This window comes from Lagopus muta, chromosome 13 (genome assembly GCF_023343835.1).
Source record: "Lagopus muta isolate bLagMut1 chromosome 13, bLagMut1 primary, whole genome shotgun sequence".
NCBI classification, from domain to species: domain Eukaryota; kingdom Metazoa; phylum Chordata; class Aves; order Galliformes; family Phasianidae; genus Lagopus; species Lagopus muta.
In genome coordinates this window covers 11,459,798-11,478,864 of record NC_064445.1, presented here as the reverse complement: position 1 = coordinate 11,478,864, position 19,067 = coordinate 11,459,798, and the positions used below count along the sequence as shown (strand labels likewise).

Below are 19,067 nucleotides of genomic sequence, written 5' to 3'. Positions count from 1 at the left end.
AACAGAATACACCTCATCTATAGTTGCCTCATTGAAGGATCGGAATATAGCACAACAACCCCAAAAAGAATGAGTTACTCACTGAAGTTTAACCAACACCAATTAAGAGAAGAGGAAGACTCCACATGAATTTCAGTATTTCTCGTACATTTCCTCATTTCTGATCTGTCAAAAATTCACGTGCTACAGGCTCCGTGGCTTGCTACACTCCCACAGATAAGTAAACGAGGTCCATAAAAGCTCACTCTTTCAAAGGTCAGCTTAGAAAGAAGCTGCTCAACTTGGGACCAGCACAGATCCAGGGGAAATGTGGCGGCAGATATAAAACTTTGTTTAAAAATACTGACTACAAAGACAAATAGTACACTCCACACTAAAATAATACCACTACATTGCACAGCTAGATATAAAAAATGGTCTCCATAAAAAGGCACAGTTTTTTGTTTAACAAGTGTGCATAGGAAACAAAAAAAATGAATCAGTTCTTCCATAAGGTGAAGGTCCATGCAGAGATTCACTTGCAGCCAAGGTTGTTTTTTTTTTTTTCCACTTTTAGATGAACTGAATATATATTTATAACCCTGCACCACCACTGAGAATAAATGCATTGTATCTCCTATTCCCATCATGAATACTGCATCAACTCCTAAACCCCACGTTAATTGGCCATGATGGCTTAAAAATAGCAGTACTGCCAGACAATTCTAAGCCTTAAAACAAACATCATACCTCCACTTAAAAATAAGGTTCATACTGTAACTCAGGATAGCCTTCTCAGCAGCTCTGTATGCATCTTCATCATTTTAGCCCCAAAATGATGCAAACCAAACACGGACTGCACTCGTTACAGCGAGAGCACAGCACCCTGCAAACAAACACAGTAACACTTAGCAGGCTGGCCAGGTGCTCTGCATCCAGGCAGGGTCACAGATCCTCCATGTCTCACAAGCACCTGCTCCACTGAGCACAATTCTCAAAGCTGATCAGTGGTGCTGAGGCTTGCCATCCTTAGCTTCAGAGCTTAAAACATCAACACTGTCATTAAGACAGAGGTCTCGGCGATTAGCCAGGTTCTCCTTGTTTTTCTGGTCCACGTCTGACGTCACATTTGTGTCTCCAACTGAGATACCGTTGGTCAGCACAGGAGGTGGTTCCCCTTCATAATCCTGGGGAGTGTTCAGCATCGACGCTTTTGAAGCAGCACATCCTACTTTAGATAAGAAGCAAGCTTCCCTGGGTAACGGACCATCGAGGAAAGGAAGTTTCTACAAAAACAGAAATACATCATAAAAAAATAATGAAAGAATGAATTCCCAGATGTCAGGGGTACACAACAAACACAGCTCCATGTCAGTGCCTCTTTTTCAGCTCCCTAATTGGGAATCAAAGTAACACATGCAAGTACCTACCTAGATCATTTGGGGCTTTTACGTACAAACATTAGGAATTTGTTCAATTAACTAACTAGTAAAACTATAGGTTTAAGCCTTCACATAAAGCTAGCACAGGACATTAAGAGGTCTTCTCACTGACATTTTTAGATGACTATCTCACTACTGTATTTTTTATTATTGAGCAACAGAAAGAATATTGCAAGTAGAGTTGAACATAAATATCTACTTCTCTTTTAAGCAACTGTTCATAGGCACTATGGAGAAAAACAATCCATAGCACTTTAAAAGTTAACAGTATTGACACTTTTTGCTCCCCCTCCCCTCACCTTCCCTCTTGCTGTGACAAGACAGTTATCTTTATCTTTGTATAAAGACAGATCTCTAGGGAACCTGATCAGTGCTGACTGAGCTCCTGTGCAGTGCATTGCTGTGTACTTCATTTTGTGGTTTAAAGGAGACAAGCTGGTTACTCTGGACACCATTTGTGCCCTCCAGCATCACCACAGAAGTGGGAAACGCACAAGCATCTCCTGCCTGCATTAACAGAGCACTTCAGCTCCAAGATAGCCACTTCCAGAAGACAATTTAGCCTATGACCCAGTTACATTTCAGCCATTACATGAAAGCCAACTTTCGCTTCAATTCCACTGTTCTGGTAAGTGGCTGAAAACTTTTTAAATGAGAGAGTAGTGAAGTGCTTCAACAGGTTGCCCAGAGAGGCTCTGGAAGCCCCGTCCCTGAAGGTGCTTAAAGCCAGGCTGGATGAGGCCCTAGGCAGCCTAATTTTGATCTAGTAGCTAGCAGCACTGCAGTACAGGGTTGTAACTCAACGATCCTTGAGGTCCTTATATATGATTATATATATAAGCCATTATATGATTCTATGAATTAGAACATCATGGAGCTTGTGCCATCACTCGCCCAACCAACTTTAGCAAATGAGGGCTCTGAGTCAAAGAAGCTGTTTATTACAGTAACATAAAACTTATCTCCTCATTTTGTCCTGCTCTGCACAGAATGTTGAAGCAATTTTTTTTTTAGTGTCTATGTTTAATCCCAATTATATTTGCCAAAGCCATCCCATGACAAAAGTACTATTGACATTCGGGACTCACATTCTCCAATTCAGATGCATTGTCCTCTAGTTTTATCTTTTGGTTCATGCAGCTCAGTAGATGGTCCAAAACACACTGCTTTGGATGCATTCCTTTGTCAAAGCGATTGTACATCCCACACCAAAACCTTAAGAACATGGCAAGAAAGGAGAATTAGGCAGCAAGTTTTACACTCCTGGTCATAACAATAAAAACAAGGTGCTTAAGGAGGAAAGTGGTCAACAAACAGATCAGTAATTGATTTTAAACAAAAGCCACAGTCTTTGACTCCAAACTTCAACACCAGATTTTCTTAAAGCTTTAACAAAGTTCAAGAAAAACCTTTGAAGGGTTGTTTCTTCCATATGATACAAATGAGCTGGCAGTAGGCACTGAAATAGGACACAAATACACTTTATTCTGCAGTGGATTCACTCAAGAGCAGTTCACCTGCAAGTCTTTAGTTTGTCCTACTTCCGTGAAAATCCTCTCTTCCACATTTGCATCCCTCTCTCAGCAGGGAACAGAAGCAGCCAAAAACAAAGCAAAATTACCCAATCCAGCTGAGGGACCCAGGGAGGCAAATACACATTGCAACAAGAAATCCCTTGTTTTTGTGAAAGCCATCCTCACTGCATAAGCCTGGGTGTGATTGGACACTGAAATTAATATTCCTTAATAGATGTTAAAAAGGAGGAAAGGAGAAACTTTAACTATTTACCCTCTCGAGTAAACTTGTCAGAGCAAGGAGTTAGAAGTGGGAATGGGTGCATAGATTAATCTACAGATCTGAAATTCATCATCTTTCCTTTCCTCACCACCTTTATTAACACTGAAGAAATTACATTACTGTACCTGCATTTATTCAGAAAAATTGCCTATATACCACTGCTCCCACTTTGTGGATGAGGAATGGAGTGAAAAGAAACAAGCCACTCTAAGCAGTGACAAAGTATTTTAGTACACTTGAATTACCAATTTCTGTTACCATGAAACACACCACACACCACAAGCAACTTACTGAAAACTGAACGGTAGTGTGTTGGGTTGAAGCTCTTTGTAAGCTGTAAATCCTCTGTACAAAGGATTTCTCAATTCCTGCTTCTTCTGTAGGAGGAAAGGCCACAGAGAATGGGTCTTCTCAAAGATTCTGTCAATTAGAAATAAGATTTTTTTTTTTAGTTATTAGATCAAGTTAAGTAAACGAATTACATTGACTGTTCTGAGTAGAATTGGACTGAGGAAGTTAAGAACTACTTTTCCATAGTAAATGATTAATGTCTTAAAGACAAAATACATCACCAAGAAGCACATACAATCATTTTAAATAGACAGTATCCAGTCCTAAAGCTGTATCTGGAGGTTATTATTGCACTTCAGATAAAACATCTGGCCACGGCAGAGGTAATTCATCTACAATTCTTTCTCACACTGAAGTTATCTGTAGACAAAGTTATCTGTTACCCTTTACAGATTTACAATTACAATAAAAACAAGCACACAACGTGCCCTTTTTCTGACATTTGAAGTGACTTTTAGACTGGTGGCTTCATAAAATGCCAACTCACTTCAGATCTTCACGCTCCTTATGGCAGGTCCCAAGGAAGTTTCCAAACTGGCAGGAATAGACATGATCATGGATTTCCAGAAGAAAGTGTTCATTAAACTCAAATGCACAAGGGAACTGCTGCATGAGCTGCCAGACACATTCAATGAACTGAGTGAAGACAGGGGATACTTCCTTCGGGTCACCATCCAAATGGCCACACCTGGATAGATGCAAACAGGGTTAAATCCTGTGTCACCCCCCCAAAAAAAGGGCAGCTTAGCCACTAAACAACTGAGAAATATTCCGGTAGTGAAGAACACGAAAATGTTATTGCACAGCCAAAAATAACACAGTTTATCCTACAACTGCCCATTAAGGTGTGCCACCCTCGTGGGATTAAGCTCTTACAACTTCGCCTTTGCAATACAAAAGGGTTCTGATCAACAGCAAAATCTCACAGTGCTTCCAGACCTGTGTTTTGTGCACAGCGATAAATAAAACCCTAGCAACTCCCCAGTCCTTTCACCAACACAGAATCCAGAGACTGGAGAGTCCACAGCAGCAGAGGAAAAGACTGATATCAAAAGGTAGTGACTCTGAGCAGCCTGCCTGCCTTGCTTTAGTGCTAACCCACGTACTAACAGGATACCACAGACACACAGACTGCACAGCACCCTCTGGACCACAGAAACACAGGGGACAACTGAACCTCAGCTCACCAAGGCAATAACAACATTCCCAAACCACTCAATACGTGGCCAGCATTTTAATAAACTATCAGAAAAGGAAAATACAACCAGGATAAAAAAAAACCCACCACCACAGTACTTTTGGAAGGAAACCAACCCCCTACTGTATTACACTGCCTGTTCCTTCTTCACAGGAAAAGCTGGGGGATATAATCTGGAAACCAAGGGAAATAAACAAGGCTCAAGTAGCTGTATATCTTGAAATAGCTTCTTCTAAAGAAGTAGTGTTAAGGGTGCACATATTGCTCATTTTTCCTTATTAAGGGAACAGATTTGTCATGCTACCAAATGGAGGATTCAGTTCCACCTTGAAAACAAAGTCTCCGTTCTTAGTAAGTTAGTATCACTATGCAGATCCACTCCCAGCATTCCTTTGGATCTTCAATTTCTACAGATCAATAAGCACCCCAAGGCAACATTCCTTCTAGAAGGCAGCTAACAATTACAGGAATGACAACACTTAATCTGCCTAGAGAACACGAGTCACAATTGATTTTTAGCACTATAATGGGATGAAGTTTCTGTACTACATATTGGGGAAGTCCCAAAAAACCAGTAGACTCAATTTTCTTCCAGAAAATGCAGAAGAGCATCCCTGCCAGAACATCAGCGCTTGTCACGTAACACGGATGCTTTTTTACAGGTAGGAAAATATTCAAAATTCAAACAGCTTATTCAAAACCTTCTATTTCAAAGTAATGACAAAAGACCACCCTCAAGTAGCACTGGAGAAATAACCCCAGTTATTTTACTGACTGTAGGTCACCACCTCCAGTGGTATCCAAGTTTTTTTCCTTCCTATTTTTAGAGGGAGCACACAAGTCTGACACCACTGATTAAGTCTCACCATCTAGCCTTCACCCCAGCCATTACACCAAGGTAACACGTTCTTACCTGTGTGAAAACTTATGGCCCATTGCAATCCACTCCTTTTCTATAAGAACCTTCATTTTCAAAGCAGAGGTTGGGGGAAAAATAAAAGTATTACTTATTTACAAGCCTTTGATGGTAATTCCATACAGCTCAAAACCAATGCTACCTGACTACTATTTCAAGCACAACCACAGAAGTCAATGAAAACTCTAACAGCAATTTACACATTGTTTATCCACTGCACTGTAATCTATCCACTATCCAGTACTGTGTGTCTTGCTACATCATACAAATATCAATTCCTGGTATCATCAGCCAGAGACCTAAAGAAAAGAAAGGCAGGAACTCACAAGAGATCTCTTTCAAAATTAAGTTATACTGATTTTTTTCCAAACTTTTTGCTTTCTTGACAGTTCTGTTGCATTCATCTAGGAATAACTGCTACCTTAGGATCCACATATACAAACTATTTTGGCAGAGGACAAGGATTTGTCCCTTTCAGTTACAGCTCCTGATCCTAATCAAAGCTATGTTCATCACACAGAATTGTCCAGAGCACTACTGAAGCCCACGTTTGTGTTGTACTGGTATAATTTTAATTGTTTAAAGGCTGCAGTGTAATCCAGAAGCAAAAAGTAATAATTAAAAAACAGCATGTAATGAAAGGAGCAGGCCTAGCAGTGCTATGCAGTGAGGGAGGCAAAATCTGCATTGTTCTGATCTCAAGGTTTCTTTTAAGGAACTCTGAGAAAGAGCAGCAAGTTGTCTTTGGGGTGATTAACAAAACGAGACGACTGGAAAGATCACAGATCTGTCTGTATTTATGTAGTGATGGCTTCATATAAGAAATACCTTACAGCAGAAGCAAAGGCCAAATTCTTGTGTTATGGCTTTAAAATAAATCTTGAACAATACACAGACCTGATATGATATACAGGTTATGTATTTCCCTGTTCAGAGTTCAAAATCCTAGAAGAAATCCTCACTGTAACAGTCTTAAATGACCAACTTCTTCACCACTTTTTCTGTGGATCTGCCAGTTGCTCCCTTTACTCACTCATATCTTGCTGCAATGCCTCAATAAAGGCTCTCGTGGACTTTCAAGGAAACAAAGATTTGGGAATTGTAAATTAACTACCACTGTTCTGTGCCTATAGTGTTCAGAGCAATTAAAGCTTGTTGAAAGAATCAAAGCTGTTTTTATATAGGTCACCTACTGCTTGTTCCAGGAAATGGCCTGAGACTTAAATTAGGCCTTGTTTACTTTTCAAATCCAAGGAGCATTTTTTATTTTTGAAATTCCAACACCTATGTTCTTACCATGAAGCCTTTAAAAGTCCTATAAAATGGATCCAGGAGGAGGCTAGCCAGGGAGCAGACCTGTGCTGTGCGGTCCCACCCATCAGAGCAGTGCACCAACACGCTGGCCTTTTCATCTTTCACAGCCTGTGAAGAAGAGCAGACAGAACAGTTTAGCAGCTTTCTGGTTTGGTTACTGTAATTAAATGCTATCCCTTCATCTGCATTTACCGGATTGTTCTCAAACCTAAGGGAAAAATTTGTCATTTCTAATCTGAACCATAGAAAAAACACCATTTCTGGGCATGCAGCCATCAGCCCCAACTAGAATAAAATGCTGCAGCATGCCTTGTCAGCAACACAGATCATCAAGAAACAAAAATCCTCTGATCTGAAAACACTTCATCTTCTGAAATGCCATGAATTTTCAGTCCTTTCCTCCGAGGGAGGATTTGGTAGATGAGTAAAGAATAACTAGAAGCTTCAAGAAAAAAAACAAAAACAAGAACAGAAGCGCTCTCATAAGCATCACCTTCTTTCCATTTCTGTATTGCTGGCAGAAAATAGCTTTTTGCTCACTACTGAAAAGTTTTAAGAGAAAAGACAACATTTACAGAAGTGACTACTACTACAGTTTGTCATCTGCATTCCCTTCACTGTTGCTGAAGAACAACGTGCTTTATGGACTCTTCTCTCTTGACTGACCTGCAAAGCCACGCTCTTCAAAACATCTGCAGAAATGAGGACTCAATTGAAAAATACCAATCTGTGATTCCTGCATCTCAGCAGAAAGCAGGATGGTCTAGAGAATCCCCCAATTAAAGCACAACAGTCCAACAATTAGTGAGCATGCTGCATTAAGAACATAAGGTTACAAACTGTACTCCTAAACATGCTATAGGGTACAGAGGCTTTTACAAGTGTCATTTATCCACATTCTGCAATTCCACTCATTTCAGTGAGTTTTAAGGATGTCAGAGAATCATAGAATGGCCTGGGTTGAAAAGGACCTCGAAGATCATCTAGTTTCAACCCCCCTGCTGTGGGCAGGGTTGCCAAAAAGTCCAGATAGTCCTACTGATTGCATTAGAACAAATGGCTCTCTCAATTCCAGTGGTATTTCCTCTAGTCCCATGAAGAAACTAGGAGAAAGAGAACTGGGCTATTGACTTGATGTGCTCCAAGCACAGGTTTTTCAGCTGAAGCTCAGTATATCAATTTACCTTTGCGAGAAAGACGCTTGCATCCATTACAGCCTTTATGTGCCGTAACCAACCTGAGTTCTCCAGCCCAGTAAGGAAATCACTCATCGATGGAGACTTTGTTTCACACACTAAGAACACAAACAAAATAATTAGCTGAGACTCTACTAACATTCTTTTCTTTCCCCATCATCACCTTTTCGCAGCAGCAGAGTTTGGTAGATTCTAAAAGCTCACACTCTGACCTAAGTGTCTGCCTAAGGAAAATGACTGGATGCATATCTAAACACAATCCAGCAGTTTTTTTAGCTACAAGAGAACTTGAGATATAAAAGTATCTTCCTCCTCCTCCTTCTAAAACTAAGTCAGTTTTATTTTTTCAGCTGAGCTCCCTCTGTTAAGATCTGGCAATCAGTGGCACTCCACACCAATGACCCTCACACAGACACCTAACAACCACCTGCACGGTGACACTTTCAGAGGTCCAAAGAAAGGAGAGTTCTAACTTGTAACATAGAACCTTCGAGGTTCCTCCTCCACCAGCACAGAATAAATCTGCCAGCCATAGGCAACTGAGGACTTACATTTGTGTTAAAGCCAATCCAATCGCTGTGTGAATAGCCTCATTTTTCTCCAAGGTCACTACAGACCCTGCAGAGCTACCTGGCCAGGCAATTGGCAGCATCAATTATTCAGCTACTTGAGGCTAGATGGCCATTATGCTGACTACTAAAACCTTAAACTTGTATTTTGAATGACAGCATTTGTACTATAATTAAAACTAAACACATGGACCAGAGAAGGATTTACAGCACCTACTATGATGTGGTTTTCATCTTTGTCAACACAAGGAAGTTAACAAAGCTGGAAACAAACTAGCAGAGTATGCCTGTTTGATCCAAGGTGCTCTCATCAACTTCAGTGCAACTTCCAGAATTACACCATATACACCAACAAGCTCACTCCATCAGAAACTGATCTCATATAGAGCTCTCATCTCTAAGTCTTCAGAAAATCAGGAGAATTTATCTTTCAAGTAGACACACTGTTTAACACCAAAATAGCACAAACTAAGCAACAGAAATCTCAGAAAAGTATCTCAACATCCAATGACAGCTTCATGGTTGCATTAAGCTACTAAAATAAAACTACCTGAGCAGTACAGTAAGTTTTTCTAGTCTTTTAATTTGGAACATTTAAGAAATTCACATTTTAACTAACATAAAATTTAGAAATGTTGTTCATGTTACCTGCTAAGTTTGATTCCCTATAAAACTAAGCGCAGCAGTGTGAAATAGCTACCAGGAAAACATTTTAAAACTGGTATCTTCAGCCACTTCAATAAAACAGACAAACTAAGTTACTTTGACTAATTTATCACAGCACCCAAGTCCACACCTACTTGTGCACACAGGACAGATCATATATTGGTCAAAATTAGGTAGAGGCAACAGAGAGGCCAGCTGCATGCACACTACTTACCTTCCAGGAGCTTCTGCAAGCTGTTCCGCATCACATGGATGTTTTCAATGCCAATAAATTTAAAGCGAATGTTATCATAATTGTCTTCATTCTCATAACCCTTCCCAGCAGCTCGGTTGGCCATGGCATTTAACTGTCAGATTCAAAGGAAGAGGATGGAAAAGAGAGAAAACGACAAGAAACAATACAGTCTGCTTGCCAAGTCTTTTTGTGTGTTTGCTTGTCATCTCCCAGAAGGCACACTCAACAAAAGCTGCTACTCAGGTGTGCTTCCCCACCTCCCCACACATCACTTTCAGACATTTTACTAGATGTATGTCAGCACCTCCAGTCCATTAGTCATGTGCAGAGATTCAGTAAGACCTTGGCTAGCACTTCTTATGCCAGGCAAAATCAAAGCCTGACCCAACAGCAAGACTGCTGTCACAAGGAAGGTAAAGAGACTGTCTGTCTTCACTGTGAAGCTACATAAAAAAGATGCAGACAGAAGGAAACAAAGTAAAACTAGGAATGCCACTTCATGAATAACATACATACATGGTAGTATAGAAGTAGTTAGAGAATTCCAAAGCTTCTCATAGACATGCATGCACAGATAAAATAAAGCCATCTGAGGGAAACACAGAACATCAAGATTGAGCAAAAAGAATACAGCAATTGAGTGGAACTGCAGAAACGAAGTTGAAAAGCTGCCGGTTGTGTTAATAATCACCCCAAATTGCTCAAGAGCTACCCTAATCTTCAGCAGCGACGAGGAAAAGAGTACCTCAACCTCTCACAACGATTCACTAACACAGAAAGGAGAGAAGGAAAAGAAAAAAGACATCGATATCTGAACATCTTGAGAGCAACTGAGTAATTCTGGTGCTTCAGTTCTATCCATCCAGGGCACGACATGGTGCTTTGGAAGGGAGGCTGATCACAAGTGTTCCTTTTCACCAAATCTATCAAAATTACCATCATTAAGGGTAGATGCCTGTGGAACATCTGATACTAGAAGCTGTGCATGCAGAAAAACCATGCTACAAACAGACTGTTCTGTAATTAAATGGAGATCTCTTATAGAACATCATACTATAAAAAGACAAAATGCATCTTGAAACAACAGGTGAAGCACTCTGTGCTTTCCCCAAAGGGTTTTTCCCTCCAGGCCCTCTCCACAGTTTAACTATGTTTGTAGTTTCTCTAAAGTAACTCTAAAATCTGAACATGCAGCAGTTTCTCAGAGCAAAATCTATGTTAGATTTTTATATTTAATCATGTGCTGTGCAAATCCTTGTCCTGATTTGCTTATGTTCCCAATCAATATGATTACAAACCAATCATTTGATTTAGTTTCTAAATTCAGTTCTTCAGATCATTACAGACAGTATTTTGTCTGTTTCTTCAAGGTTACTCTTATGTGAAGACCACAATAAAGTTCTAGCTCCAGAGAGTGGCTACCAACCAAGTAGCTGACTGGATTAAATTTCAAGCTGAGAGATCATTAGTGTTTTGTTTTGTTTTCTTTTACTGAGGCAAAATTGTTCTCAGATTCCATACAGACCCACTTCTGCCACCAGGTAGGCAGACAAAAGCACTTCAGTCTTGCACAGCTGATTCCGAAAGCGTCTCTCCAACCCAATGTTTTAAGAGCACATCTTGAGAATGGCTCACTGTTTCAGCCAGCTTCAAGACTGCTGGTCATCTCAGGTGATCCCTACCACAAATCTCAACCTAGAGCACTCCAGGAGTACAAGCATTCTTAACAACACTTGACGTTACAGTTTGTTATTCACAAGCATTCATCATATCAAGAGACAGAACAAGGAGCCTGATTCTGAATTCACCACTTAAGACTGACACAATTTAACCTAAAGCTACCTGAGAAAGCCTTAGCAGAGTAGTAACAATTAATTGGAAACAGCCTTGCTAGCACAGATACAAGCTCTAGAAGTAACCACAAACCACATGAAGATACCTTTGGCCTTGTGTCCACAACGTACATAAAGGGACTCCCAGGGTTGGCTTCTCTGATTGCCTGCAACATTTGTTCATCCTCCAGACAACGAGCACTGAACCCAGAGAGGGGTTGGCTACAACGACATATGGCAGCCTGCAATACACAACAGATCACACTTCAGGGCAACGCAGCAGAAACAATCTGAGAGCAGGAAATAATATCACATCATTCATTTTATATCTCACATGTTCAGTGAGATTCAGCTTCTTAGGTGGACATGCAGAATTGCCATTGGAATATTCCACAAAACTAGGATTTTGAGGATCTTCAGAAACAGATATACATACACACACACACACACACACACATATATATATATATATAACAGAATAAAGGAGCCCTTTATTGATCAGCTCTCAAATCCTCTGTCAGATTAACATGCACTATACCATGCTACATTTCAGTTTGGCTCAGTAGCTGTTACCCACACAGAACTGTGCTGGGCACACTACAGGAAAAGTTCAGCTGTTGCCAGCACAACCCCACAGGCACCCAGGTCAAGGCACGCTTCCTCAGGAAAACAACAACTTGACTGTGACAGCATTTTCCTAACATCTGCATCTAAAACACTGCTGAAACAGCACAGTTAAAAATTTACATTGTGGTCTTTAGTGAAGGAAAAAAACACAACAAAACTGAAACCTTCACTTATTCTGAGTTAAGAAGAGTTATTTCAGGGCAGTTCTTCCTCTTCCTGAGTAAGAAAATTTAGCTGAGTTAACATGCATCTTGTTAAACATTATTCAATATAGCTACAGGCAATCAGAAACAGTACATTAAAATAAGCACACAGAAAAAACAGCACAAAAGACATTCCTGAAAGCTGATAAGAAATTTCCAGACAAGAAGCTTGAAGAGCTTGTGCTTTTTACACTGCACTGCTATGTCTTTGGTACGTAGCTTATTCTGCGACTCAAAGCAATTCTAGAGCCCTTACGAAAAGAACAGATAAACAAGAAGTTAAAGCACTTCAATAATGACCTCATTCCTTCCCTTCACTGGAAGGGAGCTGTACAAGAAGGGGGACCCTTGCTCTCCAGCCCCACCCCACCCAAGACAGCAGACAGTTGAACTACTTACATTGTTTTCTTTATATAAGTAAGAAAGCACTGGAATCCGCCCCCTGCTTCTGAACCTTGAGCTTCCAATCACTGTTGCCTTACTAGCAGCTCTAGGCACCACAATTTCTGGAGGATACGTGTTGCAAACCTGAAGTGAGAAGAAAGAATTTAGATGTTACTGTTTATCAATTCAAGACACAGGACTACTTCGTTTTTAGTATATGATCTCACATTTATAAGCAACAATACATTCTTCACTACAGTGTATCAAAACAAACCATATCTGAAGCATCAAGGCATTAGAACGCATCTAGGAACAAGCAACACAAGGGAATGGGTAAAAATAATAAAACAATATGGTAACAAACAATTTTGCAGTGGAGCCCCAAAACTGAATTGCACAGTGTGCCACATGTTTTGAAAGGAAGTTCTTTAAAGCCATGCATTCTATGAAAGCTACTAATTTATCACAAAAAAATATGAGTAATTATATTTTAAGATTTCCCTTTAAATCTCCAACTAGAAAGGAGCTTGTAGCCATCAGGTATCATCCTCACAAAACAGCCTCATCCACTTTCCTCAAAAAGCCATAGTCTTTTCAGCAGATGCTTTAAAGATGAGACATCCTCCAAGTCTTTACTTGAGGCTTGACAAGTTTCAAATGCACACTGGAAACTCTGAGGATATTGCTAAGCATTGCCAATTGAAAGTTACATAATAGCAAGTAAAGCTTCAAAACCATCAATATTTTAGATACCCACATTCTGACGCCTTGATGGGAAGAGCACTTCCCAGTCATCTCAATCCAGGCATCCAAAGATGGCCACTTAAAACTCCAGTCATTTCTGACAGAAAGGCATACACTACTTCAACCCAAAGCATAACAATAAAAAAAATGGTGGGGAGAGAATGAAGAGCACAGAGGAAGGATTCAGGACAACATACTGGTATCGTCCTCACTCAGAGATATCCAGCTTATTTTAGATAGAAAGACTGTGCATAAAACCAGAGGAAACAGGGAAATTGTATAAAGCTGGAGTTTGAGTAAACTTGTTGAGTGATGTTTCCATTTGATGTTGTTTAGACCTAACCTGACCTTAAAGAGAAGGAAATAGCAGAAGCAAGTTAGAACTGAAACAACTACGTTTTTCCTTAGCATGAGATCTAAACAAGCAAAAAAAAAAAAAAAAAACCAAAAAGAAAGCATCTTCAGTTTCTGTTTTTTCCTTCCTTACTCTAGTCCCTTGTCACTCTGCCTTGATCCTCATCAAGCCAAGCCACTCCCATGTATTCCTCCTCTTAACATCTCTCATCACACAGGAGGGACACAGTCTGGAAATACATAAAGAACTTAAGGGTACTTCAAGTTCTTGTAGCAGATGGTTTGACATTTCTCTAGAAAAATAAGTAGCTGATATTTTGCCAGAGGAATCAAAGCAAACCAAGGTGACTCTGCAGCTCTGTTCCTTCTTAGCATCATTATCCACAACTTCACATTAAGCTGCTGCATCGATTAAAACCAACTGAGCTCATTTTTCCCCAGAGGCAACACTTATGCAGCAGCAGGATTGCTGAATGTCATTAACACAAAGAGGTATTGCACCGACTGGCTACTATGGACAAGAATTACCTCGTAGTCTTTATTAAGATCTGTTATTTCCCAGTAGTCATTTGGGATTCCCATACGCTGGTAATCTACTTTCAAATCAATCAGTTTCCATCCAATCTCCCGGTTATCTTTAGACATTTTAGGATTGTAGGAGAAAGCATAAAGTTCTTCAGGTTTCACTAGGAAGAAGAAAAAAATTAATTAGTTATAATTCAAGATCAAGATCAAGATCTCTTCCTAAAGGTTTTTGTTCTGGCCATCACTGTGCAAGCCACTGAGGTACAGATGTACAACAACTGATACAAAGATTAAAAATTATTCAGCTGAGAGCAATCAGAAAACAAGTGCTTTTTTTTTCCACAAAAGCCAAGGGCTGTGTGACTGCTGTATCCATAGTTGGCTACATTGCAGCAACAGCTATTTTATTTACGTTCCTGCACCAAAGATCACTTTGTAAATTTCACTCATCTAAGCAAAATATTCAGACTGGTTTTGATGCCTTAGAAAAATACTGAGTACTACAACAGAACAGTGTGGATATCTGGAGTTTCTCAGTTCATCAAAAACTTTCCTAACTTTATCAAGAAAGAATTATATGCATACAAGTTTCAGCCATAATGCAATGTTCCTTGTGTTTATAAGGTTTCACTCTGGGTAACACCAAGTGCCAACAATTCATATGCAGATCCTCAGGAATTTCCAGTACTCCTTTCCCCACAGGCAGGGAGATGTGCTACAGTACTCTGTTACAATTAAAACTTCAACATTTCTGGGAAAAAAAAAAACCTACTGAATTTTCTGCAATACGCATGCTCCAAGAGACTGATATTCTAAGAATGAATGCAGAATTAAAAACATTTATGAAGAGACCTTTTCTGTGAAGCATTCGTAAAAAAGCTCTTGCAAAGCTTCAAGTTCAGTGCTCAACAGTGATTTCTGAGCTGCATGGAAAGCATGACAGATGTACTGAGTATTACTGGTGGCCCAAAAGAAGCTTCAGGCTGTACCTGACAAATGATAATTTCTTCCTCCCTCCATCTCTACCTTTCCAATTTCCCTCACTCTCCTGAGGAAATGCAAATCCCATCAATAACTCCTTTGGTTGATTCCCAAGGCAGGAAGCTCTCCGGAGAGCACACCTGGCAGTGTGTGATAACACAGCCAGGTTACCAGACAGGTAACCCATACCTGTCAGTCATACACATGCAAACTATAAATAATCAGATGCTCTGACAAATAACATGAAGGAAAAATGCATACAAAAAATTTAAACCAAATGAGTACAAAAAACAAAAGTACAAAAATCAAATAGAACAAAAGAAAGAGCCACAAAACGTTACACCAAACTACACAAAAGAAACTGACTGATGTGATCTCCTGCAGTGACAGCTCCCACGCTTCAAGATGCTACAGAACTGTCTCATTTTCAAAACTGAAAGAACAGTGACACCTTTTAAACACAACAGCAGAATTCTGACAGAAACAGCAGAAAATTAGAGCTTCATAACTAAGAAAACTCGACAGCCTGGGACACAAGGAAAAAGATGGGAACTGACAAGAAGCTCTAATCTCCATAGGTGGCTCAAAGCCAAACCCAATAAAACACTTCTACTGCAGTACTTCTAATTAATTCCTATGTGATGACCAGCATGAAGCAGACTGATGCTATCAACTCTCTTCCTTTGAACTACTGCTAAAGTTACAAAATGCAACACCAAGCAGGATCTTCAGAATAAAGCAGGACTTCAAACATTGGTTCAGTAAAGGAAACAGAAGCTGCTGAAGATGGAAGCAGGTAGAAAATGGAATGCTGTCCTGTAAGGAGAACAAACAGCCTGAAAATTCAACCTTACACTAAACAGCTGAGCCCTGAATAGACCACAGGCTTCTGAGGATGTTTTGCATCTACTTGGAGACTGATTCCAAGACAGGACACCAAGGTGAAGCATAGGGTTTCACATCCAAAAGAAAATAAACACTAAAGAGTTACCTAAGTGTGCTACTGGGAAACAACAATAACATTTACAACTTTGTGGGATCTGGGATTCTATGCACATCTGGCTCAAATGGCAAGAGCAGAGCTATGCACAGCCATGAGCCAAATCACAGAAATGACTGGCAACAACAGGACTGAAGCACAACCTGGCACATGTGCCACACTCTGGCCAATCAACTCTGCACTGGTCTTCAGAAGATTCCTCATTTCCACTGCCAGAAGAAGTGTGCTTACTTTACAAGCAAATTGTTTGGCGCACAGAGTAGCAATCTCCTGCACCAACACACACAGATCACCTCTGACAGTGCGAGTACATTCTGATTTCACACCCTCCTCTCCTGCTCTGCTACAATAAAATCAGTAGTGTGACAGGCAAAGCTTTCACTAGCGCTCAGATGAGCCTTTGAGCTTACTGCATTTCAACAGTTTAAGAAACAGACTGACCCAAATACCTGGTTGTGAAAGTTTGAGCAAGGAGGTATACACTTCATGACAATCACGTTCCTGCCCAATAACAAAGTGAGCCACGTGGAAGTTCTTGCAGTGAATAAGGAGTGGGCATCCAGCTGTGGTCAGAGGCAGTTTTTCTACAGTTGCAATATGATGATGCAGAATCTGAAAAACAGGAGATAATCAAAATCTTTCAGATAACACTAACAAGGCCACAAGCTGTACAAGCAGACTGGAAAGCTGTGCAATACACTATCAGCAGAAAGTGAATTATGACATTTATCAAGCAAACATAATAAATATCCAGACCGCGTACCCAAAGGCTATATAACAAAGAGCCAGACTGAAAGTATTTTTAGAGACTGATATGTAGAACCAGGTAGATCCAATTACAAGGAGCAGAATTATCTTCTTCTTACTTCTCTTCCACCCACAAACACAACGTATTAATTACAAAATAGGAATAATGAAACAAAGGTTGGTAATTTCAGTGCCAGTTCTACACTTCAAAGTCCTGTAAATTCAAGTTTGGTGGCTTTGTACATTGAGCTTGAAGCCATTAGACATGTTCATTTTGTTCCTGAAACTATTGGGTCACACAACCATTGTGTTCGTTTCCTCCCAAAAGGGCAATTTCTGTTAAACATTTGGTATCCAAACACCACAAAGAACTACAACTTCAGAATTCATGGAACTATTCATATTGGATATGAGATCTTTAATCTTTTAAAACTTGTATTTAAACAAGCTCCAAGTATCACACATACCCATGTTTCTTTTCTGACTTCAGCAGAAGCATCTACATAGATAAGATGGGTAGCTGTCAGGTATAAAGTCCCGCTTGCTGCCTTCCTATTTGTATAGCGATCCAGTAATTTCACATTTTCCACCTGCAGTAAGAGCAAAGGGTTATAAAGTAAATTTAGCTCTGATCAAAGAAATTCTAAACATCTGCTGAACCACAATCATGCCACGGCTAAAACAAAATTCAGGGAGCAAGAAAAACCTAAGAACTACGTGCACCAAACCAGCTTTACGGTATACATTAAGAGCAGGGAAAATAATCTTAAAGTCAAAAAGGTTAAATGAACTGTCAAGATCTAGCAGCAGCATGAAGAAAAGGATCGCTCTGTAGCCAAGGCGATCAAAGTTTGTTGTTGTGCCAGCTGCGGAAACAACGAGACAGCAAAGACCTACAACAGACAAGGCAGCCCATGTTTGGTGCCATCAAAGTACTGCTGGGAAAGAAACGGCCCCACCAGTCTGACTGCCAGCATCTCGGCCCTCACAGAAGGCACTGCTGCCTGCGTGCACTTACACATTAACTGCATCACATCTCATAAACCACACTAAGCTAACCAAAACAAGTTTTAAGAGACATGGGCACAGACACACACACACAAAAATTGTTTAAAAAAGATATCTACTTGTGTTTTTTGTTTGTTTGTTTGTTTTTCCAGCCTGTTTGTTAGTTATGGAATTCCTCTTTCCTTCTAAAGCAAAAACCAAAAGTTAGAGGGGAAAAAAAATGGAAAGAAATACACATCTCAAGAGCCTTATCTGCCCTGAAGGAAAGTTCGCTGGTTTATGACCACAGAGTACACAGGTGATCCACTTACAGGCGCTTGCAATAACGCCGCCCAGTCCTAGAACAGACGCAGGGTGCTCCTCACACATCGCCTCTCACACATCGTCTCCTCACAACCAGCGCCCGGCCTGCGGCTCCGCCAGCACGGCCCTCCGCACGGGGCAGCGGGCACCGGCCTGTCCCCTCACCCGCCCCCAGCTCCAAAATCCAGCGTTCTACACGGAGCGGAGCGAAGCCGAGAGAGGAAGAGGCGCAGCCCGCAGATCGTCGCAGCGCGGCGGCCGCTTACCTTCGGCGTGGTGATGTGCTCCATGATGGCACCGCCTGCACCCCAGCTCACCCGCGCGGCCGGGCCTCCGCCCCGCCATTTGCAGCGGGCGGCTCCCGCCCCGTCGCAAATCTCGCGAGATGCTGGCGGGGCGGAGCGGAGTGGTGCCGCGGCCGCCATTTTGAGCGAGGGCAAGTGCCCTGCGGGGATCAGCTGTGCGGGCGACGGCCCCTACTGAGGCCCCTTCATCCCGGCACATTCGGGCTCGCTGCTGAAAGGTGTGGCGGCAGATTTGTCCTGCGCTAATACATGAAGTGAAACTAAAGTGGTCGTGCTTGCTTTACACTCAGAACTTCACTTCGAGGGAGGATGAGGCACACCAGTGCTGGGGTCACCAGGTGTCAGTGGGAGCCCCACTGCAACCAGCTCCCTCCCAGGAGCCAGTGGTAGA

The 19,067-nt window shown here is 41.0% G+C and overlaps 1 protein-coding gene across 1 annotated transcript; it reads right to left on the bottom strand.

The window, feature by feature from the left end:
- Window positions 1-530: 530 nt before the first annotated feature.
- MTMR8 (myotubularin related protein 8) lies at window positions 531-18,750 on the bottom strand. The gene is made up of 14 exons (XM_048959541.1): window positions 18,638-18,750; window positions 17,528-17,650; window positions 16,763-16,925; window positions 14,336-14,493; window positions 12,725-12,853; window positions 11,603-11,737; window positions 9,643-9,775; window positions 8,182-8,291; window positions 6,980-7,105; window positions 5,681-5,730; window positions 4,057-4,257; window positions 3,510-3,638; window positions 2,510-2,636; window positions 531-1,265 (listed from the first exon to the last, which is right to left on the bottom strand). Exons 1-14 carry the CDS (start codon window positions 18,659-18,661, stop codon window positions 984-986), a joined length of 1,890 nt encoding a protein of 629 aa, XP_048815498.1. The 5' UTR covers window positions 18,662-18,750; the 3' UTR covers window positions 531-983.
- Window positions 18,751-19,067: the final 317 nt, after the last annotated feature.

Excerpts from the sequence above, each read along its gene's own strand:
- MTMR8 (XM_048959541.1), bottom strand. The coding sequence starts at position 18,661 with ATGGAGCACATCACCACGCCGAAG. Across the intron at positions 16,926-17,527 it reads AAGTCAGAAAAGAAACATGG|ATTCTGCATCATCATATTGC; the intron begins GTATGTGTGATA and ends CCTGTTTTTCAG. Across the intron at positions 12,854-14,335 it reads ATCTTAATAAAGACTACGAG|GTTTGCAACACGTATCCTCC; the intron begins GTAATTCTTGTC and ends TTCTCACTTCAG.